Below are 24551 nucleotides of genomic sequence, written 5' to 3'. Positions count from 1 at the left end.
TAAAATCAGTCTGTGCTTTATTATTTTTTGTCCAAATTAAGTAAAACAAGCAAACCGACATGCATTTATTGCCGTACAGTGTTATTCTTCTCTTTACAATCACTGGGAGAGCGAACAGCTGTGCAGACTCCATAAGCAAGCACACCCCTGCCCCACCCAGTTCTGAATCTTGCTTCAGATTAGAACATTTTATCCAGCATCACCCACACATTTACCGCCTTAAGCGCTAGAAACTTCTTCCAATTTTTTTTTTTAAGCTAGGATTCTGGCCCCTTCTGGGCCTGTGATTGCATGAATAGGGAAAGCATAAAAATCAAGGCAAGCGGTAGGATGTATGCGTGGCTGAGAGTGAATCAGAGCATGGAGAAGGTCAGTCAGGGCATCAGCGATTCAAAATGGGTATTGATAATGGCCATCATCTTTCAAGACCATACCTTTTGGAGAACTGCAAAGAGAACTAAATGGTGCCCTGGTGCCTTAGCCGCTAAATGGTGTCTTACACTCTCAGTTTAAGGGGAGGTGCAACCTAATAATAGAATCTAACAATATGAGACAAGGGTCAGAGAAGCTGCCTGCAGTTCTGAGATTACTTTTATTGCCATTAGGGCTTGTTCACTTAGAAAATCAGAGTCTGTTACATTAGCATCACTTGAAATATTGTGCATATTAGCAGAACAATAGATTGCTTAATTTCCCCCCCTATTCCCATTCTATTTATAAGACCTTTAAAAAAGCCACACACCCAAAGAATGCCCTCTCCACTAATGCACGATATAGCAAGATTTTCTTTTTTACTCTTAAACCAAAAAATGTGATGAACTAGAATCCAACAATGTGTTGATCGACTAGCTTCTGAGAGAGCACCCTCTCTGTATCTTGAACCTTTTCTAAATTATTAACTATGTTGGCTATGTTTGCACAGGCTTCCACAGCTGCAAATATGCCCACTGGGTGCTGCTCAAAGGGCCACAAAGCAGGATTGTGTTGGTTCTCTAGGCTGCCCTCTTGCACCGTTGCTGGAATTCTAATGATGGATGGTGTGGCGATCACACAGGGCCCCCGGATGTTTGACGGTCTATTGACCCTGTGCCACCACTGTGATTGCTTTCTTCGCTGCCACCAACCCGTTTCTCCTCACGGGTACACACGGAGTCCAGTCAGTTGTTAACGTTAACAAATAATCAAGTTTATTTTAAGGCATGAACAAGCTTATGGTTTCAGTTAATTTTTCTTGGCAGTTTCTTAATCTTAGTTCCTTAACTGTCCTATGCGTTCCTAACAACTTCAAACTGATTATTCCAACTATCTATCTGACTCCACCTAAGAATTCCTCTCACTCACAACTCGACCAACCCACAGACTATTCCTCCCTCTTCCTTCTCCAACTCCCAACTCTCAACTGGCTTTCACACAACTCCCCCTCTAACCCTAACTCCTCCTATCAGTTTCCACTGGCCAATGACATGACACTCATTTTAACCCTTTCCTTATGACCCACCTAGGAGGCAAAAGCCACAGATGGGCTGCTGAATCAAACAACAGAGAACTTCAGAGCACACCCATTTTAAGGACCAAAGGCCATAGCACTCACAGGGACTTAACTGTTTTTAAGAGCCATACTGCCAAGAAGCAAATTTCTACAGGGTAAAACTAGATAGCTAGTAGAGGAAAAGCGCCACAGCCAAAGATTAGAGTTAATGACTGGCCAGTGTGGAAACAAAACTTCCTTAAATGGCAGTACAGCTGTAGGATCCAGTCTGGAGAAGTTCAAGCAGAATCTTTCACAGATGAACACCCCTTTCTGAAAAACAAAGGGGGGGGGGAGAGAAAATAATGCAGCTCACGGCAACTGCTTATCAATTGGTCCATAGAAATGGTGTATGTGGACAATTAACAATGGTACTATATGCTGCTGTATGGCATGTATGGGGTGTTGGGGGGGTAGTACCTCTGGTAGGGGACATGTGGTGCTCCTTCTGGGGTAGTGTGCTCACATTTGGACCCCACCCTGCACCCAGCTCTTACCTGTGGCTTCTAGAAGCTGTCAGAATTCAACAGTGGCCACACCCCGGGAAACGGCTTCGACTGGTCGGCTAAACCAGGCAAGGGTAGCCAATAGGTCTCAAACCCTTGGTGGATTAGGGACTTCTTCTGCATGTGAAGCAGACTGCATGTGAAGCAGATTGAGTGGATAAGACCAATAGCAAGTCCAATGGTAGAGACAGTTACTGCACATGCTGTCGAGGGAAGTGAGGCAACCTGGGAAGGCAGCCCATCGAGGAGAAGGAGAATCGTAAACTTCCACTGCTTTGCGGATACAGTGGTACCTCGGGTTAAGTACTTAATTCGTTCCGGAGGTCCGTACTTAACCTGAAACTATTCTTAACCTGAAGCACCACTTTAGCTAATGGGGCCTCCTGCACCTGCCGCACTGCCGAAGCACTATTTCTGGGTTAGCGGAGTCTGTAACCTGAAGTGTATGTAACCTGAAGCGTATGGAACCTGAGGTACCACTGTATACTCATTTGTGAGAAAGGGGGAAGAAAAGGCTAAGAAGTAAGCCCTACACAAATCTGGAGTGGAGTCCCTAAGACGATTGAATGGCATCCTGTACGCCTCTTTCCGGCAACTCCTGCAGCCAAGCATATTGCTCTGCTTTCCTTCTGAGCGCATCAGCGAGCCCGAGAGCGGGGTCTTGCTGTCTGCCCTGACACTGGCTTTGGTGCTGCCAATGCAGCAAAAACAACGTGGAATGCAGCAGTTATGAGTCTTTGCGGCCACAGCAGGCACTGCGATTCTCCAGTGGTTTGGCTTCGTACCCAGAGGCACAGTCCACTGACTTTTGAGACAGATGGATGCTGATAACATGCTGATGGTGGACCATTCATCAGAAGCCCAATCCTTACATTTTCCCCTAACTTCAACTCCTGGACTCCACTTTACGAGTAGCAACCGCCTGCTGTTAAAATAATCCAATCTCTAATTTGCCGGCACGTGGACTACTGAAAGCAGAAATCACACTGCACAATTAATATGAGAATTGAAGTATCAGAGTTTCATGCATTTCATGCATTTCTGACCAAATGCAACTTTTATCACACAAGATGACAACTCTTGAAGAAGAAGAAGAAGAGTTTGGATTTGATATCCCGCCTTTCACTCCCCTTCAGGAGTCTCAAAGCGGCTAACATTCTCCTTTCCCTTCCTCCCCCACAACAAACACTCTGTGAGGTGAGTGGGGCTGAGAGACTTCAAAGAAGTGTGACTGGCCCAAGGTCACCCAGCAGCTGCATGTGGAGGAGCGGAGACGCGAACCCAGTTCACCAGTTTACAAATCTACCGCTCTTAACCACTACACCACACTGGCTCTCATGGTGCAAGCCTTGTGTGCATTTTGCGTGAGAGGAAACCCAGATATATGTTCTCTTGTATTATTAAAAGTTTGTGCCAAAACCCACCTTTTCTATTCTGAATATGAGCACAGAGATAAACACAATTTAAGCCGACAACATTTTGATGTGGCTACCAGAGAAATGCAAAAATTAACGTTGCAGTCGTTCTGCTGATGGCATGAAAGTCTACGATTTCAGTCTTTCCAGCCTCAACCTGCCGTTCTTGTCCTGAATTACAAAGAGTAACGAGTGAATCTGTTTAATGAACAACTTTGTCATGTTGCCATTTGCCTTAGTCAGAGGCAAAAATGTGGCACCTATAAACTTAAATGAAATCCCGAGACTGAATCTCAAAGCGGTTTGTAACTGGAAGCTCTATTAACTTTAGTACGGCTTGTGCTGAAGCAGTGCTTTTGAAGACTAGACTGTCTGATTTTAAAGGCTGCATTCCTAAAATTATGTTCAAGCTTGTACTGTATCAGGATTGCCGCCTCAGGCTCCCCTGACGCTCTCCCCGTACGCTCCTGACCAAGTTCTTTGAGGATAAGTCTGCCATAGTTGTATTCCCCACTGCTGCTAATCCTGGTGTGAAGGGGGAAAGAGAGTGGGGAAGGGGATAAGTGGGAAGCATTAGTTTTGTATGGCCTTCTCCTCCTTTCTTCTGGCAGTTGGCTCAACACAGTGCGAGTATTGCCTTGGAGCAAGTAGGAAGAGTAAATAAGCATGAATCAATCAGCTTTCATGGCTGGCTTCTGATGATGGTACAAACACAGCCTTGTGTCTGGAACTCAGAAAAAAACCTGAAGTGTATTATAAAACCAGCTTCACATTTCCTCCGAGACACCAGTTTACAAGCATGATTTAATAGCACACAACAGCACAGAAATTACTTAACAGGAATGTTTATTTTATATAGCAAAAGTCATTCAAATTATTTCAATCTTGAGCAATAAATAGGCACTTCAACAAGAGTATATATTTACAATGGCAGTCTGAATGCTAGGAATCATTTCAAAGTGTGCTTCTTCTACAATGGGTGGGAGATGGCAACTACTTAGAACCCACTGCCAACATGGATTATAACAAATCCAGTGAGTATTTTGTTTTTCAATTATTCATAGAAAATTTAATCCTGATTAAGTATCCTTGGGCAGGAATTCATGGGTAGTTGATGACTGAAACTAACATTTATTTGAAATGCTTCTGTTAATTTAATCTGTGAATATGGCTTAATTATGATTGAATCCTCAATGTAAGAGTAATGAATTATATCAGGATTAAAATTCTAGTGCTGCATCGCATACCCCCCCCCCCAAGTTTAGGAGATGCTAGCCTGCTGTTTTTATAACCTTAACAATGCCAAGTTTTTGTTTTTTAAAAAACAGAACTCAAGTTAGTCCATCACCCTTATGCTCTTGTAACATTTGTCACAAACATGGTGTGTAAAAAGCAATTGGTAATCAAGCTGAAATCTGAACTGCATCCAAATCTCAAGGCAAGGAAGTGTTTTTTCTTTTCGTTTTCAAAAACACAAATAATGAGTGCTACAGTTTGCTGTAAACATTTTACACTGGTTTCCTGGACCTATTACAATTTTCAAGTCCTTTTAAACTTCTGCACAATTTGCACTGTTTCAAAGCAACTTTAAACCAATATATTATTTTAATTCCAAAAGTGGTCTATGTGATCCATTTATGCTTGTAGTTATGACAATTTGGATCTAGTTCCAACATAAGATGAGGCAGTTTTTAAATGAAAACACCGAGGTTAAGAATTTTCTTTGACTTCATCCAAGATGCTTTGTCACAATTTTTGAGAAAATCTGCCTCATACCTGCACTCGTTCAGCTCCTGCAGCAGTGTAATTCTGTATTTTGATTGTTTCGTTTCTCCCAAAGATCCTCTGTGGTGGATTCACTGCTGAAAATAGCTGCACATTTCCAAGTCTTTATTGCACATTTGTCAACGGATCTCCCAGATGCATCTCAGAAATGATGCCGACTTTTATGTCCAGATGCTACAGTAAGTGGCAGTGTTACTGAAGAGAGGGAGGACACTTCCCAGTACAGACTATGGGAAACAAAGAGTCGGTACAGGAGGACCATGGAGAACAACTGGCAGAGGATGACGCCTACGGTAATGACCTGAAATATGAAAGGAAAAGAGAACAAAGAAGAGAGCTTTGTAGAAAGAACAAAATATTCACCTGAAATTTACTGGACCTACTCAGGAATTCAAGTTTAGAAGTTCACCTTGGGAATCGCCAGATCTCTTAAAACACAATTTCATGTAGTATTTCATGGGATCTCTTAACATCACAATTCTAAAGCTGCCTGCATACATTACACACATGAAGGGGCAACACGGGTAGCAAGGGACTGTGCAGTTCCCTCTGGCCCCGCCATTCACGTTTTTCAGGCTTTCCTGGAACTTGCACAATTAGAGTTCCAGGATATGAGGAAGTCGACATGCACAGATTTCCCTGCCTCAAGCATCCACACTAATACATGACTGGTGGGGCCAGGGGAACTTGATATGCTGGGGGAAGGGAGGGGGGTCCCACAACTCCCCTCTATACATGTTGCTTCTTCATGTGGAATGATTGAAGTGGGCTACAGGGAAAAAAATAGATTCAGAAATTCCCATTACTTATCAAGAGTTTAACAATCCAAAGTCTTGCATACAATTAAGCCTTCATTCGGTAACTGACTCAAGTTTTATTATGCTGTATCTACCTACCTTCTCTCGCTGGTAATCTCTTAACATTAGAGATATGGATACAAGACTTGGGTGACACAAAAACCACAGAAGACAGCCCTGAAAGAAGAAGAAAGACCACTATCAGCTAAGGAGCATCTCCACCTCCATCGTTCAGCCCGGACACTGAGGTCCTTCTCTGAGGGCCTTCTGGCGGTTCCCTCACTGCGAGAAGTGAGGTTACAGGGAACCAGGCAGAGGGCCTTAGTGGTAGTGGTACCCACCCTGTGGAACACCCTTCCATCAGATGTCAAGGACATAAACAACTATCTGACTTTTAGAAGACACCTGAAGGCAGCCCTGTTTAGGAAAGTTATAATCATCATCATCATCTGTCAGTACTAAAAGTCACTCTGTCCATTAACGGATCTCTAGTTACATATTTTCATTTTCATTTCACACGTTAAAATACGTTCTGTAACTTACCAAGTGCTCTTCTGCATCAAACCATAGAACATTATGAGAGTCTTGATGTATAACATCATACCTTTGCTTAACCAAACCCTATGTATGTATGTATTTATGTATGTATGTACTCAGAAGTGAAGTCTCACTGTGTTCCATGGGGTTTACTTCCATGTAAGTGTGCATAGGATTGTAGCCTCAAACTACAATCCTGTACACAATAACTTGGAAATAAGCTCCATTAAACACAATGAAACATTTGTAAGTACATATGAGATTGAACTGTTTTATTTTCCTCCAAACTAGACACTGCATTCAATAGCGCTCTGGAAGAATACACTGAGTTTCTATATGATGCACATACCTTTGTGAAAGTGATATAGAATTCTCTTTTCAGTGTGCTTCTCTCAATTCGGATGATCTGGTAAAGTCCACAGCCAAGCGACAGAGCTAGGCAAATTCTCAAGCCAATGAGAAGCCCGCCTGCTAAACTTTGGTGTGAGTGGTAGCTGTGATGATTTGTATCCTCAAACTGTTCCCAAATTAGCAAAATGCCCTGCAAAAGAACAAGGAACACAATTAGAAGATAGTATCCAGATGGATCTTTCTTCGTATAACTTTGTACAGTATAAAAACAAAATATGATGGCCCCACATTGTTAGTCTGGGCAGTGGAGAGAGGGGAAGGAGGAACAAAAAGAGTAGAATTCACTGAAGCCCTCTTCAATAAAACTGGGATTCTAGTCAGCAATTTTTTTTTTTAAACACAATCTTTTTAGGATGTGAGGTGGTCAGGGGTGGACAAAAGTTCAAGCACTCTGTTTGGGACTGATGTGGATAATTTTGCCTCAATTATAGGGTCCCAATTCAGTGGCAGATTCCTTCTGTTGACAACAGCACGCAGGCTTCTATGAGGTGTGACAGGCACTTGCCAAGAGAACTCTGTGAGTGGGCTTTTTAGCCTTGGGAGAAGAAATAAACAAGCATTGGTTTAGAAATAATTAGAAGTATGTCAGAGAAGGAAACCTTTCACCTGTGCCCATTTAGCTTGTTTGTTTAAAAAGTAATATAATCTTTCAGTATTCTGTATTTCCCCCTGTATAAGACTAGGCTTTTTTCCTAAAAAATAATATCAAAAAAGGGGGCATCTTATACATGGGGGCATCTATAAGATGGAAAAATAAATACCCGTTTGTGTGTGTGTGTGTGTGTGTGTGTGTGTGTGTGTGAGAGAGAGAGAGAGAGAGAGGGAGGGAGGGAGAGAGAGAGAGAGAGAGAGAGAGAGAGAGAGAGAGGGATATCACAGTAAAAATTAAATGGCAGAGAACACTTATCATGGCTGGTGCCCATATAATACATGTACCAGCTCAGGGCCACATGCTGTAATGGGGTTCTCAGAGGCATATGTCTGAGAGGTGAGAACTGTTTTTTTCTGCTGAATGCCCATCAATATATGAAGCACAGAGGGCCAACGAATGAATGAATGCTCGGAGACATGTGTCTTCATTCTCTAGACCAGGGGTGGATAAATCAAGGCCTAATCCCATGGCACCCTGAGTTCATACAGGTAACAAGGGAAAACCAGGGAGTTAAAGGTAGAGAACGAGGTGGTAAAAAGAGAAATAAAAGAGAAGCAGTTCCATCCACCTTTGGTGCCAATATGCGGTCTCCCACAGATTACCCTAAGGGTATGAAGCCCTTGACAGAAAAGAGTTTGTTCACCACTGCTCTAGACAATACTCCAAGAAGTATATTTTGCCAAAAATGAGAAAGAAAAGAATCCCGTCTATAGGCTCTCATGGAATCTTTGGGTAACTGATCAGTTGGAACATTGCATACCTTCCCCTCACCCCCCAAAAGACATGAAACATTCACATGTGAAATTTTCCTCACAGCTTTTGAGAACATTGGCCTTTTCCTTTCTTGTGATGAGGTGGACAAAATAGTTACCAAATCTTTATTTGAATTTGGTAGAGTTTCTGGGGGGTGGGGGACGGTGGCAGATCAATTACAGTCGACCCTCTAGCTACATACCGCTTTGGATACGCAACTTTTGGGTTACGAACGCAGCAAACCCGGAAGTGTATACTTCTGGGTTTCACCGCGCGCAGAAGCAGCGCCTCTGCCTACGGACTTTTCGGGTTGTGGACGGACCCCCGAAACAAATTTAATTCGTATCCACTGTACTTTGGCAACTAGTAAGCCAATGCTGGTATGAAGAGAAAAACAGTTTGCCTGTGGCAGCGGTGGCAAACTTGGTGCCCTCTAGACACTGGGCTACAAATTCCACCAACTCTGACCATTTGCCATGTGGTATGGGGCAGATGAGGATTTTAGTCCAACAACATTTGGGTGAGTGAGGTGGCAGGCTGGCTTCCCCTGGCTTAAGACAGCAAAGGAAATTCATGATTAAGAGCTGATTTGAACGAGGGACTTCCCATTTCACATTTTGGGCTGATGCAGTATATCAGTGTAGCTAAAGGAGAGACTTTGAGTGACCCTGGAAATACCTAGCCATCAGTGAGGATTTAGAAAATGTACAACCAGGTACTCGGGGCTGCTACTTTTTCAGGAGCTAGGTATTACATTAAATCCTCTGCAAGAGATCTCCTGAAGAGTTTTTCAATCATCTGTATCACTACCATCGACAGCAGCATTTGCAGTCTTTCGGGTTGGAGACCCTTTCACAACATTCTCAAAGGAACATCAGTACAGACAGCCTCTTCTCTTCATGCAGGATCATTACCACATCATATGCTTATTAATGTTTCTTAATTACCCCCAAAAGCACTTCCACAGTAAATAAAACACCCAGCGTGAAAACAGACCTGTGTTACCACGACAGCTATTGCAATGGCTGTGGATGTTGGAGTAGAATCCCACTGGAGAGGTTTACTCTGAGATTTCTTCATTCTCCCTATTGTCCATCCCATGCACAAACTGAGCAGTAGATAGAGCATCTGCACCTGAGAGATTATGTCACACACTAAGGGGAAGAACATTAATATAATTGAATTGTCTGAATTATGCCACCAAGAAAAATCTCTGTATAAAATGGCCTGTTGTAGGGCTTTACTTCTGCAAAACATACATAAGAGGTCAATTAACACTGTTGTAAACACTTCAATATAACTAGCGGGATGATCTAGCCTAGATAAATAGCATGCATACTGACCAGCACTCTCGGAGTACAAATTCATTAAAATTTTGTCCACTGGTGTTCCAGTATGAAGCTTCCTGTATACATCGGCTTTTTCCTCAATATTTAGAGCCTCTGCTGTACACAATGTCCTCTAGTGGAGGAATGCAATTTTCATAACCTGGACCAGACTTCCCCAACCTCAGGACGCAAGATCTTCATCACCCCCAACAACTGGCCATGATGTTAGGGAAGGCTGGTCCAGAGCTTTACTGTGGTTGTCACTGCAACCACATCATGGACAGTGTGCAGCGACAGCCTTGCATGGCTTTTAAACGTATTTTTGGAACGCTTAAACCGGAATCAGATCTATGGAATGCACAAGGAAGAAGGAAAATGCCATAAAAATATTTCTGAAATGAGAGGGGACAAAATGAAGGAGGACCATGATTTCATGCTTATGTTTTCCCCCTCCCTCTTGAGAGTCTGTACACGTCATCTATCCAGAGCTGTTCCGTATGTGTCCAGAAAAGTATCTTAAAAAAAAAAAAAAAGGTCTACATCACCGGATGCATCCAGTACAGTGGTACCTTGGTTCTCAAATGCCTTGGTTCTCAAACGCCTTGGGTTCCCAAATGCCGAAAACCCAGAAGTGTTCCGGTTTTCGAACGTTTTTCAGAAGCCGAACGTCCGATGTGGTTGTCGGCTATTGTTTCTGGGGCACCTGCACCAATCAGAAGCTGTGCCTTGGTTTTTGAACATTTCAGAAGTCAAATGGACTTTCGGAACAGATTAAGTTTGGTGCTTTTGTTTCTGCCATTTATTTTGCGTTTTTGAGGCTTTTTTTGGTTCATTTGTTTTTGTGACTGTGTGGAACCCGGTTCAGCTACTGATTGGTTGTGTGACTGTGGAAATGGATAAAAGCCCCCCATCCAAACAATGACTATCATCAGTGCAGGTAAGAATTTTTTTAAAAACTTTTTTTTTATCATCTACAATACTGTCTTATTTAATAGTACAGTACATTGATTATTGCTTTCATTTTATGGATCAATGGTCTTGTTAGATAGTAAAATTCATGATAAATTGCTGTTTTAGGGGTTGCTTTTAAAAGTCTGGAATGGACTAATCCATTTTGCATTACTTTCTATGGAAAAGTGCGCCTTGGTTTTGGAACGCTTTGGTTTTGGAACGCTTTGGTTTTGGAACGGACTTTCAGAACGGATTAAGTTTGAGAACCAAGGTACCATTGTATTTGCCACACAACAGCAACACAGTCACCTTTTGTACACTGAAGGTCAACAGTTGCAATAGCTAGGGACAGAAATGTGTTTTTTTCCTTGGCACTTGCAGGAGATATACTGGTTTGCAATTAAGTTTCGCCGCAACAAAAGCATTGGCTGCTCCAATTAACACTGCACAGTCCTCCTGGAAGTACAAGAGCCCAGGAAACAGCACAGTATTGTAAAAATTGTACCCAACAGATTTTACGCAATATGCTAGAAGAAAAATTAAATTAAATTAAATTAAAATCAGCACATGTAAGGGTGGAGTCGTGTTGGCATATCTTGAAATAGTAGGTTTCAGGTTTAGCTTTTGCTGCAAGAAATTTAGCAAAGGCGTGCATGACTGTATGGAGACTTGAGTCTACAACATCTGGGGAAAATGCACACCTCTTTTGTGAGGAAGCAAGAGAAAGAAACTGGAAGTGAGGAAAGGAGCAGTGGCAAATCACAGAGTGGGGTCTAACCTGTGCCACGTCTTTACAGGAATATTTGCACAAGAAACTGTCTGCCTGGAACACCCTAAGGGGGGAAATGAAATTTGTTTAGCTGAAGCGATTTAACTTGTAGTTAAGCTGCAATCCTATATTGACTTATATGAATGAAGTTTTACTGATTTCATGGGGCTTAGCTTTGAGCAGAATGCTTGAGTGGACTCTAACACTGTTCTAAAAAGTGTAACTATTTTTAATAAATAAGGGTAAAGAACCCCATTTGCTGCAGGGGCTCCTTCAGTCGCAGCTGGGAATTGCAACTCTGTTCAAGGACAGGTTTCTAGGTGTGGCTTAAATTTTTTATCTAATATTTTAAACCACTCTGACTTTCCAACAGACTCAGCATTTCATGTAATACAAGATATATGAACATCCAGATAACGTGCTTCCATAAAACCAATGTCCTCATTTGTGACCAGCTCAAAAAAAGCAAGATGTACTTACACTCTGCAAGGCTTCCCATAAAAGGTGCTCCTACTCCATTTTTGGAGTAACTAAAAAGGAAAACCAGCTTGATAAATAAGCCTATACTAAAGAAATACGCATCATAAAAGCATAAACACAACCACCACTAATACTATTTTTGGATATTAAAAAAAATGGAAATAAGTTTGTAAAAGCTTTAAGAATACATAACATGAAAATCAGCTGGGTTTGCCTCCAGCTTGTAAATAATAAAAGAAATGGGCAAATCTACTAGCATATAACTATTTTGCATTCTGCACAGAAGCTCCAGAATTCTGCTTTTCTCATATGAATTTCTGTGAAGCAGATTTGACTTCTTAACAGAAGAGGCTACACTAGCGGTGCGCAGTGGAATGCAAATTGGGTTGATCTGGAGGTCTCCTGCCTCCCAAAATGCAATGCCAATACCTCTCATCATCCTGAGTTGGATTAGCTGCTGCACATAATGGCCTTTCTCTGCACTGTATTTCCTATTTTTCTTTAGGTCCACAAGTTTTGCAACAAGTGGAGCTGTCCAAAACGTTGCCTGCAGAACACTGAAAAGCTGGCGGTTGTTTTTTGTGGAGGTGCAGCAGAAGAGGACTTTCAAAAACTTAAAAGCTTTTATTTACTTACTTTTTAAAGTGTTTTTTAATTGGAGGGCAAAAGAGCAATACATATATATATAGAGAGAGTGAGAAAATGGACTTGATTGAATTCATGTAACTCTTTTTACATAAAGGGGAAATACTGAAACAAAATGTCAATACTATTCTGTTCCGGAGTGGTAAAAAGGTAAAGGGACCCCTGACCGTTAGGTCCAGTCGTGGCCGGCTCTGGGGTTGCGGCGCTCATCTCGCTTTACTGGCCGAGGGAGCTGGCGTACAGCTTCCGGGTCACGTGGCCAGCATGACTAAGCCGCTTCTGGCGAACCAGAGCAGCGCACGGAAATGCCGTTTACCTTCCCGCCAGAGCTGTACCTATTTACCTACTTGCACTTTGACGTGCTTTCGAACTGCTAGGTTGGCAGGAGCAGGGACCGAGCAACGGGAGCTCATCCCGTCACGGGGATTCGAACCGCCGACCTTCTGATCAGCAAGCCCTAGGTTCTGTGGTTTAACCCACAGCGCCACCCGCGTCCCCTCCAGAGTGGTAGGCCTCAGTTACGTTTAAATGCAGCAAATCTAGAGGAACCAACAATAATGACAATTGATCAATACGTCTGAGTTGAAAGGAAGCTGAAGCATACATGTTTAATTACAAGAAAATAAAATTAAGGTGGAAGAACACCTTTAGAACAGCATATTTAGGCTTTATAGTGGAAAGTGACAACAGTTTGTTTCTTCACCTGTTTTCAGCACTGAATTGTATTCCCTACTACAAAACCTAAATGAGCTCTGCTAAATGGTTATTTCCTATCTCACTCTTTGGTACAGAGAACAGTGGATGATCATCTGCTGGGGATGGTGGATGGGGATTAGGAGATAGATGTGTTTCCTGCACACCCACACACCAGTGTTTCCTGCAGCAAATATGTATTACGTAAAGTGTGGGAAACATTCACACCTGTGAATGCATATGGAGACTCTGGTGAGTCAGGGTTCCAACGTACATTTATATGTTTGTATGTCTTTTATGCTGTTCTAGGAAACAGCAGTGTAATACCGTGGTACCTCGGGCTACAGACGTTTCAGGTTACAGACTCCGCTAACCCAGAAATAGTACCTCGGGTTAAGAACTTAGCTTCAGGATGAGAACAGAAATCGTGCTCCGGTGGCGCGGCGGCAGCAGGAGGCCCCATTAGCTAAAGTGGTAATTCAGGTTAAGAACAGTTTCAGGTTAAGAACGGACCTCCAGAACGAATTAAGTTCTTAACTCGAGGTACCACTGTATTGCAGTATATGTAGCAAAAACATTTATTGTGCAAAGCAGGGAGCTGCCCTAAGATACATGTAGCCTACCTTTGCACAGTTATTCAGGTAATTGTATCAGTGTGCCTGCGAGTTCGAAACCTGCTGTTCCCCTGTGCTAGGGCAGACCAGCACCCTGCATTTTGCTCTACCACCCTTGTGTGGTGATTTGCAGAAAGAACATTTCAGATTCAATCTGAAGGGAACAAAGGAACATGGGTAGGAATGACTTCTGGGTCAACTGTGGGCAACGGAGGCCATTCAGATTGCCGCGAGGAAATGGGAAGGGAGCACTGGCAAAGCACCTTCTCAAAAAAGTCGAAAGGAAAAGTTTGAATTCTGAAGGGTCCAGCAGTGTCAAAGGATGCTCTCTAGGAGCTGCCGAAGCTTCGGAGGGAGTGGCTGGAACTCCAAGATCAAGCACAGATACACGGCATGATTGAGACCCACAGCAAACTGCCTCAAGAGCTGCCATTGAAGCAGCGACTTTTCCAAATAAAAGAAATTCTGACCAATTTGACAATGCAAATTCCTTCTTGAAACCTGGGAAGGTCACTACCAAAGCAAGACCAGGGTTGGGGGACCTGTAGCCCTCCAGATCTTGGACTCCACCCCGCATTTGCTCCAGGCCGAATCACCAATGATCAGGGACGATCACTGTCAAACAACATCTGGAGAGTCATAAGTTCCCCATCCCTGACACAGACAGCACTAGACGTGGAAGACCAATGATGTTACTCAGTATGTCAGCTTCGTATGCCTAAAGGCGGAGGGTTTAAATTTACCTTGAAAAATGTAGGTAGTTAGCAAAAGCGGAAGCGGCTTGCAAGAGCAGAACAGTCGACAGAACTTTTAACACAGTGTGCATAGGCCCTGCTTTTTTAATCGTCTGCCACAATGTCTGAGCGTATATGCAAGCAGCGACGAAGTATGCCAGAACAAGCAGGAAGAAGAACTCATGGAGGCCTGCAAAGAGAAGAAGTACCTTACATAACATTTCTTTACTTAGATATTTAATGCCCAACCCTTAAAAAAACAAAAAAATACCAGAGCTAAAATAATGACAAAACACAGTAGCAGCCTGAGCAGATAAAATTTAAATTAAGAACAGAAGTCTCAAAGGGAAACTCAAAAGGGTTTCACCCAGTAAGGGTACTACAGAAAACGACTCATCTCTGATGTGCAGAGATGAGTCTATTGAACAGGGGGGGGGGGAAGTGGTCCCTGCAGTACGTTGCTCCAAAGAAGGGTTATTATTAATATATGCCTATATACTGAGTAATTTGAACAGATAATTGCTAGCTTAGTTTTTTTTAAAAAAAAGCTGGAAATTTTTTTCTATTAATAAATAGAAGCAGGAAACTACAACTACTGCCCCAGCAGATTGTAAATACTGTGCTCGTATTTATACTCACAATACCAGCATAACGACACTGGAAATGCTGGGATCTTGTCATTAATTATGTTTGTTACCTGTCCCAGGTCCCAGGATAGGGTGCATCTAAAAAGATAGTACAATACAATTATGCTGATATGCCCTAACCTATGTTGTCGTGTGCTACCTTTCATTGCAACCAATTTATTTCAAAGAACCAATTAAGATGTGACCAAAGAATATTTTGTTCCTTCACCAAAATAACTTAATAGATTTTAAAATAACTGTTAACTATAACACCAGTATTTCCAGTGTGATGCTGGTACTATGAATATTGCTTACAAACCTTGGGGACAGATGTTGGATTTTCTTGTTTCTGTCTAATAACAGAAATAATTTGCAGCCTACTTTATTTTTACTAAGCCGGCAACCGTCTCTGTTGAAATTACTAACTATATATGCAAACACACGTGCCTTGTCAGAAGTGTCTGAAACTTACTGTGCTTAGTGACAAGAATCTAGCCTTTGGGTAAATGTAGCTCCTCTTTGCAGTCATGGACTAGAGCTGGCTTTGCAATACAAACATTATACGTTTGCCTTGAGGATATGGCATTTGTGAACAGTGCTCTCAACTCAACAAATCTGTTTATACGAAGACTTCTTTGTTACTGTTGTAATGTCTTTTGCTAAAGCAGTTGACAAACACTAAGTGACTGAAATGTTGCAAGCACAGCACACACAGAAGTATAGTAAATGCCAGGATAGTAGTATATGCATGTCAGTCACTCCCAGCTAATGCCACATCTATTGTGAATGAGCATCAAAGCCACGTTTCACACACAAAACGTTATTGCTTCCCAAGGGTGTGCTTCTGTGAACCCTAGCTTGAAAGCGTCACTGAATTAATGGGATTTACTTCTGCGTAAACATGTAGAGGGTTGCACTATAAAAAGTGCTTCTCATGCACTCATACAGTGGTACCTCGCAAGACGAATGCCTCTCAAGACGAAAAACTCGCAAGACGAAAGAGTTTTTCGTTTTTTGAGTTGCTTTACGAGACAAATTTCCCTATGGGCTTGCTTCGCAAGACGGAAACGTCTTGCAAGTTTGTTTCCTTTTTCTTAAAACCGGTACAGTAATACAGGGTGCATTGCTTGAAGAAGTGCAGTTGCGACTTGACTTCGGGGAGCAACACATAGCACGTGGTGTGGTAGCCTTTTTTGAGGTTTTTGAAGATTTTTTTGAAAAAATTGAAACCGTGCTTCGCAAGACGAAAAAACTCGCAAGACGAAAAAACTCGCGGAACGAATTAATTTCGTCTTGCGAGGCACCACTGTATCTCTATTTTTCCTCACAATACCAAAAAGAGATGTTTGCAGCAGGTTTGCTGCGAATATTCATAGCGATCGCAGTGTTTGAAGAGGAGGTTCTCAGGTGTCTGTTGGCAGATGTACATTTCTGTTCAAATATAATGCTGGATACGCTGCAAACACCACTTTTTCATACGGAACAAAGAAGCTTCCACTTTTGCTTTAGACTTGCGGACACAATTGACTCACCGAGATTTTACTATGCCAACATTTGAGAGGCCGTGCAACAGATGTGTGAAACATTCATCTTACCACTAGATGTCATTGCTGCAACATTTAAAAGGCATAGCCAGTCCACAATGCACTTATTTCCAGTTTTGAATGAATGATGTTCATGTTCTATGGTGTGTAACATGTAGATGAATTAAAGAAACCTGGTCCCTGAATTTCTCAATATTTTATTTTCCTTTTATACTTGTCTGGATTTTTTTTTTTTTTTTGCTGTGTAAGAAGTAGTCATTTATCTCTGTTACATTGTAAATTCTTAGCCCATTCAATGAACCGCAAATAACTTTCTTTAAAGCTGTGATTGCAGTCAGAACTAAAGTGCCATATATATATATTAGCAACTAATGTTAATTATGTAATAATAAAATTGAAGTGGTTGATTCTATTAATTTGTTACTGTATCTTCTGAGACATCACAATTAGAATGCACCAAAAATGGAACTAATTGTCCTGGATTGTGAAAAAATGGAATAAAAAAGTGGGTGAACACTAATCTATTAGGGCAAATTAAAGTTATCAGACACTTCAAAGTCATTGTTATATGACTAATCCTATACTTTTCCCAAACAAGTATGTTTCCCTCATCCTATAGATAACTGGATAGCAACATCTATGTATACAATTTAATGGGTTATTTTTGCCTGTCACTTCCCCAACCAATTTCCTCCAAAGTCCAGAAGAAACATCTTACCTGATTCCCCTGCGCTAAAGTGATCTAAAGGATTCCCTTCCGCATCTGGATTTAGTAACACCATTTCAAATTGAACTTCCTCGGATTCAGAGTCCTCATAATTCACCGCACAGGTAAACTTGTCAACATAAAACACATACCATGTGTCAGGATACGGAATCTGGGACACAGTCAGATTTTGTTCTGTGCTGTTCAGGTGCACTGCAAAAAGGAACCAGACTTGAATAAACTCAGAAAGCTTTGACTTACAGGACATAAAACAATGCTAGAAAACAAGAAACTTTTCAGGTTATCTATGGCTAAGGAATGCACAAGCAGTTTTTGCCAGTTGCACATGCATCAAGGTGCTTTTTAAAAAACAGATCCGCATGCTGCATTTGTGTTACATGTTTTAGTGTGCCTGTACCCCTTAAAAACCATATGGTTCAATGCATTCACACGTTAAGCAGTTTCAGTTATCTTTTAATTTCAGTAGGAGGCAGTTAAGCATGTGCATAACTAAGTGCATAACTAAGTCAATGGAGGAGGTTGCTGTTGAACCTCAAGTAACACAAATGGAGAGATCCGAGGCCTTGCAGGAGCATAAGCCGCTGTTCTTGAAGTTTGAATCTGGAGTGGATCGGGGGGGTCTGGAGTTGTGAGGGCTCTTAATTTTGGAAGGACTTTGAAACATGCTTTTAAATACTTCCTGGATTACAGTGTTGACTGTGGGGAATGGGACTGTGGGGAATGGGCTGATCTGCTGAGGAGAGATGGAGATATTTTTGGATTGGAGTCCTCCCGAGACCTACCCCCCAATGAGAAAGGAAAGAAATTAAGAAAAAGATCAACAAAAGACAAAGTAAAGTGCAGGTATAAACAAGAAGAAGATCTGCAGAAGGGACATGGAAAAGACTTAAGAGCCTCGGACATAAGATCACCAGGTTGATGGACTAGATGGAATGGACAAGAAGGACTGACAAAACCCGAGACCAGGAAGAAGAGACGTTGGATGAAGATTGGAAGAAAGTTTTTTAAAAAATTATTTTGAGAATTAGTGTAAAATTAATGAGTATTAGGAAAAATGTTGGAATGAAACTATTTGGCTTTAGTAGAAATGATATAAGAAGTTATGTACATTAAGTTTTAAGTTTTAAGGTTTTTTTTTATGGTAAGATAAGGTTAAATAAATTAAGGTAAATTGAATGACAGAATATAGTGAAAGATGGAAAGGATTTGTTGAGTTAATTAAAAGGTTAGATCGTTAAGATAAATTATATAACAAAAATTGAGAAAGATGGAAAGAATTTGCTGAAACAATTAACTAAATTAGAATACAAAAAGGGAGGTGTGAGGAGGTCGATGAAACAAGTAAATGAAAGATAAAGATATGGAACATTGGATGTGTGTTTTAATGTTATTGTGTTGTTGTTTTTTGCTGTACTATTGTATTGTTTTTTATGCTTTTCTTTTTATGTATTGTAATGTATGCTTTGTCAAATTTTAATAAATATCATTTTAAAAAAAAGTCATTGCAATCAGTGGGATATAAAAATGCAAAGCTGTGCTTAGATTGTGATCATAATGTTTGGTCTAGTTCAAGTGTTAATTCAGCGGCATGCCTTCAGCCCCAAACCACATTCTCAATTCTCTACTTGTCCATGGTAAAATCTGGACAGGCTGGGCGAAAGGAAAAGGGGGAGAAATCCAATTATAACTAGACTTGTTCATATAAATACACACATGATACTACAATAATGTTTTTAGTATCTGTTCAATTCAGTTATATAATTATACTGTCCTGAGATATAATTTGCACATCTTTATTTTGATCAATAAAATTAAGAATGATCATGATTAGCACTTCTTTGATAATAACTGTAAGAGGAACTTCAATATTTTGTACATTAAATATTTGTGCTCCACAAATGTTATATTAAGCTTTAGATTCTGAACTGCTGACTTCATTTTCAATGAGTCTGTAATTGGACCATGGTAGCGTATGGGGAGATAGGATGATACAAATGACTTAATTTTCCCAGAAACTAAACAGCACTGCATGCTTATTCTATGCTAGCTTACTTATGAACTAAATATTAGCATTCAAGATATTCAAAGACAAACCACAATTAAGTGATGAAATTTGTTTTAAACCAGCTGTAAAGAGAGCAGAGCAATCTACAAGTATTTTGAAGAGATAAAATGTTTAAGAGAGATGAGAAGCAAATATTTAGAAAACAAACAGACACTTTGTGCAATGCAATTCTATGCGTATCTACTCTGAAGTAATTGCCACTGAGTTTAGAGGAACTTGCTCCCAGGTATGTGTATATAGGATTGCAGACTTATCCATGTACCTTAAAAACTCAGACATTATGCCAGCAATGAGGAACTTGGGGTCCTCCAGATGTTCTTGGACTACAGCTCTCATCGTCGCTGACAGTTGGTCATGCTAGCTGTGGCTGATGGGAGATAGAGGCCAAAACATCTGGACGAACGCACCTTCCCCATTGCTGCCCTAAAGCACTTGGCATGAAATCAGGGATGGGAAACCTGTAGCCCTCCAGATGCTATTGGACCAGCTCCCATCAGCCCCACCCAGCCAGAATGGTCAAAGGTCATGGATGACAGTTTTATCTGGAGGGCCATAGGTTTCCTACTCTTGAATGTGAGCATAGTCCAGGGGTGGCCAACTCCCAAGAGACTACGATCTACTCACAGAGTTAAAGACTGGCTGTGATCTACCTCCTTTTTGGGGGTTCAGGTCAAAGTTGTTGAGCTTTTTTAGGAGAGCCAAACTTGTTGAGCTTCTTTGGGGGGACCCAGTGATCTACCAGTGATCTACCACAGATGTCCAATGATCTACCGGTAGATCACAATCTACCTGTTGGATGTGCCTGGATAGTACATACCTGTAAGAGTTTGGAGATCTCCGAGAGGAGAATTAATATCAGCTTGGATTCTAACAAGTTCATGGTAGAAAAGTTTCCTCCTCCTAATTGCCCTCTAAATCCAAAACCAAAATTGTTTAGGAAGGCTCCTGATTTCCTGGAGAGGGGTTTTGGTGGAATAACAGGCTGAGAACTTATCTTAGGATGCAAGCCATTTTTTCAATAATTACAAAACTTTCCCCCGATGGATTATCACGCCAGTTTTGATACTTCCCAAAATAAAAATGGTGGTCACAGAGTGAGCAGGCTGCTTTCTGGATGAGGAAAGGGCAGATGACATGCTGCTGTGTGCATTTTGCATGTGCTGAACTGCTTCTTGCAATGATGTGTTGCCGTGCATATTTTTATATGATGTGCTATTGCACATGCCTGCTCATGACACAGTTCAGCCTGCTGCTGCATGTGCTTGCACAAGACACACTGCTGCACACATTGTTGTGTGGATGTGCTGTGGCATGCTACTGCATGTGTGCTCCCCCAATATGAAAATTGGGGCTGAAAAACCACAGGAGAGTGCATGTATGAAGGCTAAGTTGCAATCAGGCACAATATATACTGCTTGCATGGTATGGAAGTTAAGTCTGGGTACCTTGGCTTACAATTCCATGCCTTTCGTTTACATGAGCAAATTTATAAACACATTAACTCTTCTCTTAGTTTTTTCTTCATCCTAAACCTATTGTTCAACTGATGCATATAATAAGCTATGAACTGACTCAGTATATTTATGACACCCACCGCCCATTCGAACTCACTTATCAGCTGAGCTTTGGACAATCTCTCTTTACAGCTGTAATCCTGGTAGCTTTCTTGCAGCTTTAGCCATTCCTGAGCTTGAAAGAGGTGAAGCTTGGCTTCTTTTCCAACCGCTGTTGCTACATTGTTGATTCTGACATACAGAAGAGCACAATCACCTTGATATTTAAAAAGAAGTCAAAGTCTATTACACAGATAAGGACGGAAATAAAGGAGAAATATTATCTAGAAAGCTTTTAATGCTGGCAGAATCGCCTCTTAATGCAAACTGCTGCCAAGTGTTCATTTTCCTACCAATATTTAGGTCAACAAATAGTTGTATAAGAAGCCTGCAATTATTTTTCCAGCTTACATCAAGGCACAAAAAAATCCAAACTGTGAAAATGCTCTACATTGGGCTGCTATATATTTATCTTGTAGAACCTAGATTTATTTGGGGAAGGGCACTTTGGACATTCTGAGGTGGGTATAAAAAATGTTTTGGATTGTCCCTGCTGCAGAATGTTATTTACACAGCAAAGTGATTTCAGTTGGCTCAAATCAGACAGCTAAGACCTAGGCTGAGCGACTCAATTACACCCATGTACACACTGGATCTCTATGGAAGCAACCCTATACATAAGACACTGGCATAAAGCAAGCTGGTATAACTTAAAATAGGGTAAAATCACACCAGATCCAGACTCCGTTCAGCAGTGGGGCTGCGGCTGGCTGAGCTTGCCTAAGTCTGGCAGAGAGAAAGCAATAGTGTTCAGGCTTAGGATCCAGCCTAAGTCTCTGCCCTCTGCCCCTATAGCGCCCTTTATTCAGGGCTTACCTTGGGCCTACGATTACTGGGGAAATCTCATAACTCCAAACCAGCAGAAAGGAGATGCGACTAGCAAGGCAATGCTTGTCATCTGACAGCTGCCTGCAGGATAGATAGCTCAGTCACTAGAAGAGCATGAAGCACTTTATCTCAGGGCTGTGAATTCGAGCTCCACGTTGAGCAAATAGATTCCTGTATTGCAGGGGGTTGGGCTAGAAGACCCTCGTGATCCCTTCCAACCGTACAATTCTATGACCCTCCAAAGGGGAAAACAAGAAGCCATTCCAACAGGAGAGAAACTCCTGCTGCAACAGCGCCATCCTCCCTCTTTGACAGCGAATGCTGTTTGTTAAAAGTGGGGCATGCAAAATTTAATTGCTTACCTAAGATATATAAAAAGGGAAAGGACCCATGGACAGTTAAACCCAGTCAAAGGCAACTATGGGGTTGCGGTGCTCATCTCGCTTTTAGGCAAAGGGAGCTCGCGTTTGTCCACAGACAGCTTTCTGGGTCATGTGGCCAGCATGACTATACCGATTCTGGCGCAACAGAACACCGTGATGGAAACCAGAGCGCACGGAAACACCATTTACCTTCCCGCACTCTGGTACTTATTTATCTACTTGCACTAGCGTGCTTTCGAACTGCTAGGTTGGCAGGAGCTGGGACAGAGCAATGGGAGCTCACCCCATGGCGGGAATCTGAACCTCCAGCCTTCTGATTGCCAAGCCCAAGAGGCTCAGTGGTTTAAGACCACAGCTCCACCCACCTCCCTTTACCTTTACAGTCACTTATATATGCAGGACTAAATGGTCCCAGCTCCTGCCAACCTAGCAGTTCGAAAGCACGCCAGTGCAAGTAGATAAATAGGTACCGCTGTGGCGGGGAAGGTAAATGGCATTTCCATGCGCTCTAGTTTCCGTCACGGGATCCCGTTGCGCCAGAAGCGGTTTATTCATGCTGGCGAGATGAGTGCCGCACCCCATAGTCACCTCTGAGTGAACTTAACCATCCAGAGATCCTTTACCTTACCTATATAGGTGACGATATATATGGCTGCAAGATCAGCTGAGGTCCAGACAGAGCCGTAGCTACAGGGGGAGCCAAACGGCGGTGGACTTCAGGGTGGGGAGAGTCTCAGAGCCCCCTGGAGTCGGGGCAAACCCTTGTCAAAAGGGCGCATAACGCGTGGAAACGGGCGCAAACAGCAGAAAAGGCCCTGGCACGGGGTCCCTCGCATCCCTCCGTCTCCTCCCAACCGAAGGCCTTGCTGCGAGCTGGGTGCGCATAGGATCGCACTGCGCAAAGGCGCATAACGCGTGGAAACGTGCGCAAACAGCAGAAAAGGCCCTGGCACGGGGTCCCTCGCATCCCTCCTTCTCCCAACCGAAGGCCCTGCTGCGCTCGATCCCGAGCTCGGCGCGCGTAGGATCGCGCTGCGCAAAGGCGCTGGGCGAGATCCTCCTCCGGGCCGGGCAGCGCCCCGCTTACCGTGGAACTGGAACTGCGCCGCCGCCTGGCCAGCTCCGGCGGCCGCGCTGGAGAAGCCGCCCCGGACCGTCTTGGCCTGCGCCGCCGGGAGCCACGCGGCGCAGCACAGGGCGGCCCAGGCGAGCCACGGAAGCCCCATGGTCGTTCCCCTCGGCGGGAGCGGCCGCCTAAGTCACCGCTTTCTCATCCCCGTACCACGTCTACAACCTCACGGGTGGGCGGGCGGGAGCGGGATTGATCGCGCAGCTAACCAATAGCGTCCTTCGGATCGGCCGGGTGGGCGGGGCCAGCCTATAGAGACGGCAATACTTCCGGCCTGCTGCCCGTTTCATCGGCGCGCGGCGGCGGTTGCTAGGGAACGAGCTCTCCAACCGCGTGACCAGGTCGTGTTTGAGGAGCCTGTTGATTGGTTGCTGGGTGGGTAGGTGGGCGGGGAAACTTCCAAAGGAGGGCAGAGGGTGAGGGAACGCGGCGTCAGAAGGGGGTCGTGACGTCATAGCCGTGGGACACGTATTATACAGGATTTATGATGATTATGGTGATTATATACCCCGAGGTCTTAATTTATATGCCCCGAGGTCTCAGGGCGGTTCACAGAACAAAATCAAAAGATAAAAGCACAAAATATATAATCAGTATTCGTATTTTATATTCAGAATCAGAAGAATCTTTTATTTGCATCAGCCACTAAGCAATAGCAATAAAATAAATTGTACTGGAGAGGTAAAAACTATACAAAATAAATTTTCAGGTTTACATCAATAATCAAATAATAGCTCTTATTCTAATTGCCCCCACTAAAAGCCTTTCAGTTTTTGCTGCCAGCTGATCATCTTGATCTGCTAAAAAGGACACAGTAGCAATGGTCGAGCGACAATAATAGAGGGGTAATAACTTCACTCCTCAAATCTTTATAAAGAGTGCAGCCAGAAGCACATGAGCCACTGACTCAATACTGCCATCTCCACGGGGACACAACCGTTTTTCCAGTGGAATTTTGAAACTATAGGGAGTCAAACCAACCCCACTAGCCTATTTGCCTAACCTGCTTTGTTTCAGAATTAAAAAGATTTGCAAAGG

General features: G+C 42.6%; 1 protein-coding gene across 3 annotated transcripts; it reads right to left on the bottom strand.

Annotated features, from left to right (window-relative positions):
• Positions 1 to 23664, bottom strand: GPR180 (G protein-coupled receptor 180). 3 transcript variants are annotated; one of them, XR_013985383.1, is made up of 10 exons: positions 23472 to 23664; positions 21172 to 21330; positions 17487 to 17687; positions 14608 to 14788; positions 11913 to 11962; positions 9381 to 9538; positions 6918 to 7109; positions 6131 to 6208; positions 5226 to 5535; positions 1 to 1801 (listed from the first exon to the last, which is right to left on the bottom strand). XR_013985383.1 is itself a non-coding variant. In XM_081003175.1 (9 exons), exons 1-9 carry the CDS (start codon positions 23608 to 23610, stop codon positions 5377 to 5379), a joined length of 1317 nt encoding a protein of 438 aa, XP_080859301.1. In that variant the 5' UTR covers positions 23611 to 23664; the 3' UTR covers positions 4279 to 5376. The 3 variants fall into 3 exon arrangements, 1 of the variants encoding a protein (XP_080859301.1); XR_013985384.1 differs by lacking the exon at positions 1 to 1801 and adding an exon at positions 3375 to 3974; XM_081003175.1 differs by lacking the exon at positions 1 to 1801 and having other exon boundaries at positions 4279 to 5535.
• Between the last annotated feature and the right edge of the window lie 887 nt (positions 23665 to 24551).

This window comes from Podarcis pityusensis, assembly GCF_964106645.2.
Source record: "Podarcis pityusensis genome assembly, chromosome: 4".
Lineage (NCBI taxonomy): Eukaryota > Metazoa > Chordata > Lepidosauria > Squamata > Lacertidae > Podarcis > Podarcis pityusensis.
The sequence above is the reverse complement of the archived record's forward strand: the minus strand, read 5'-3'. Positions and strand labels throughout refer to the sequence as shown.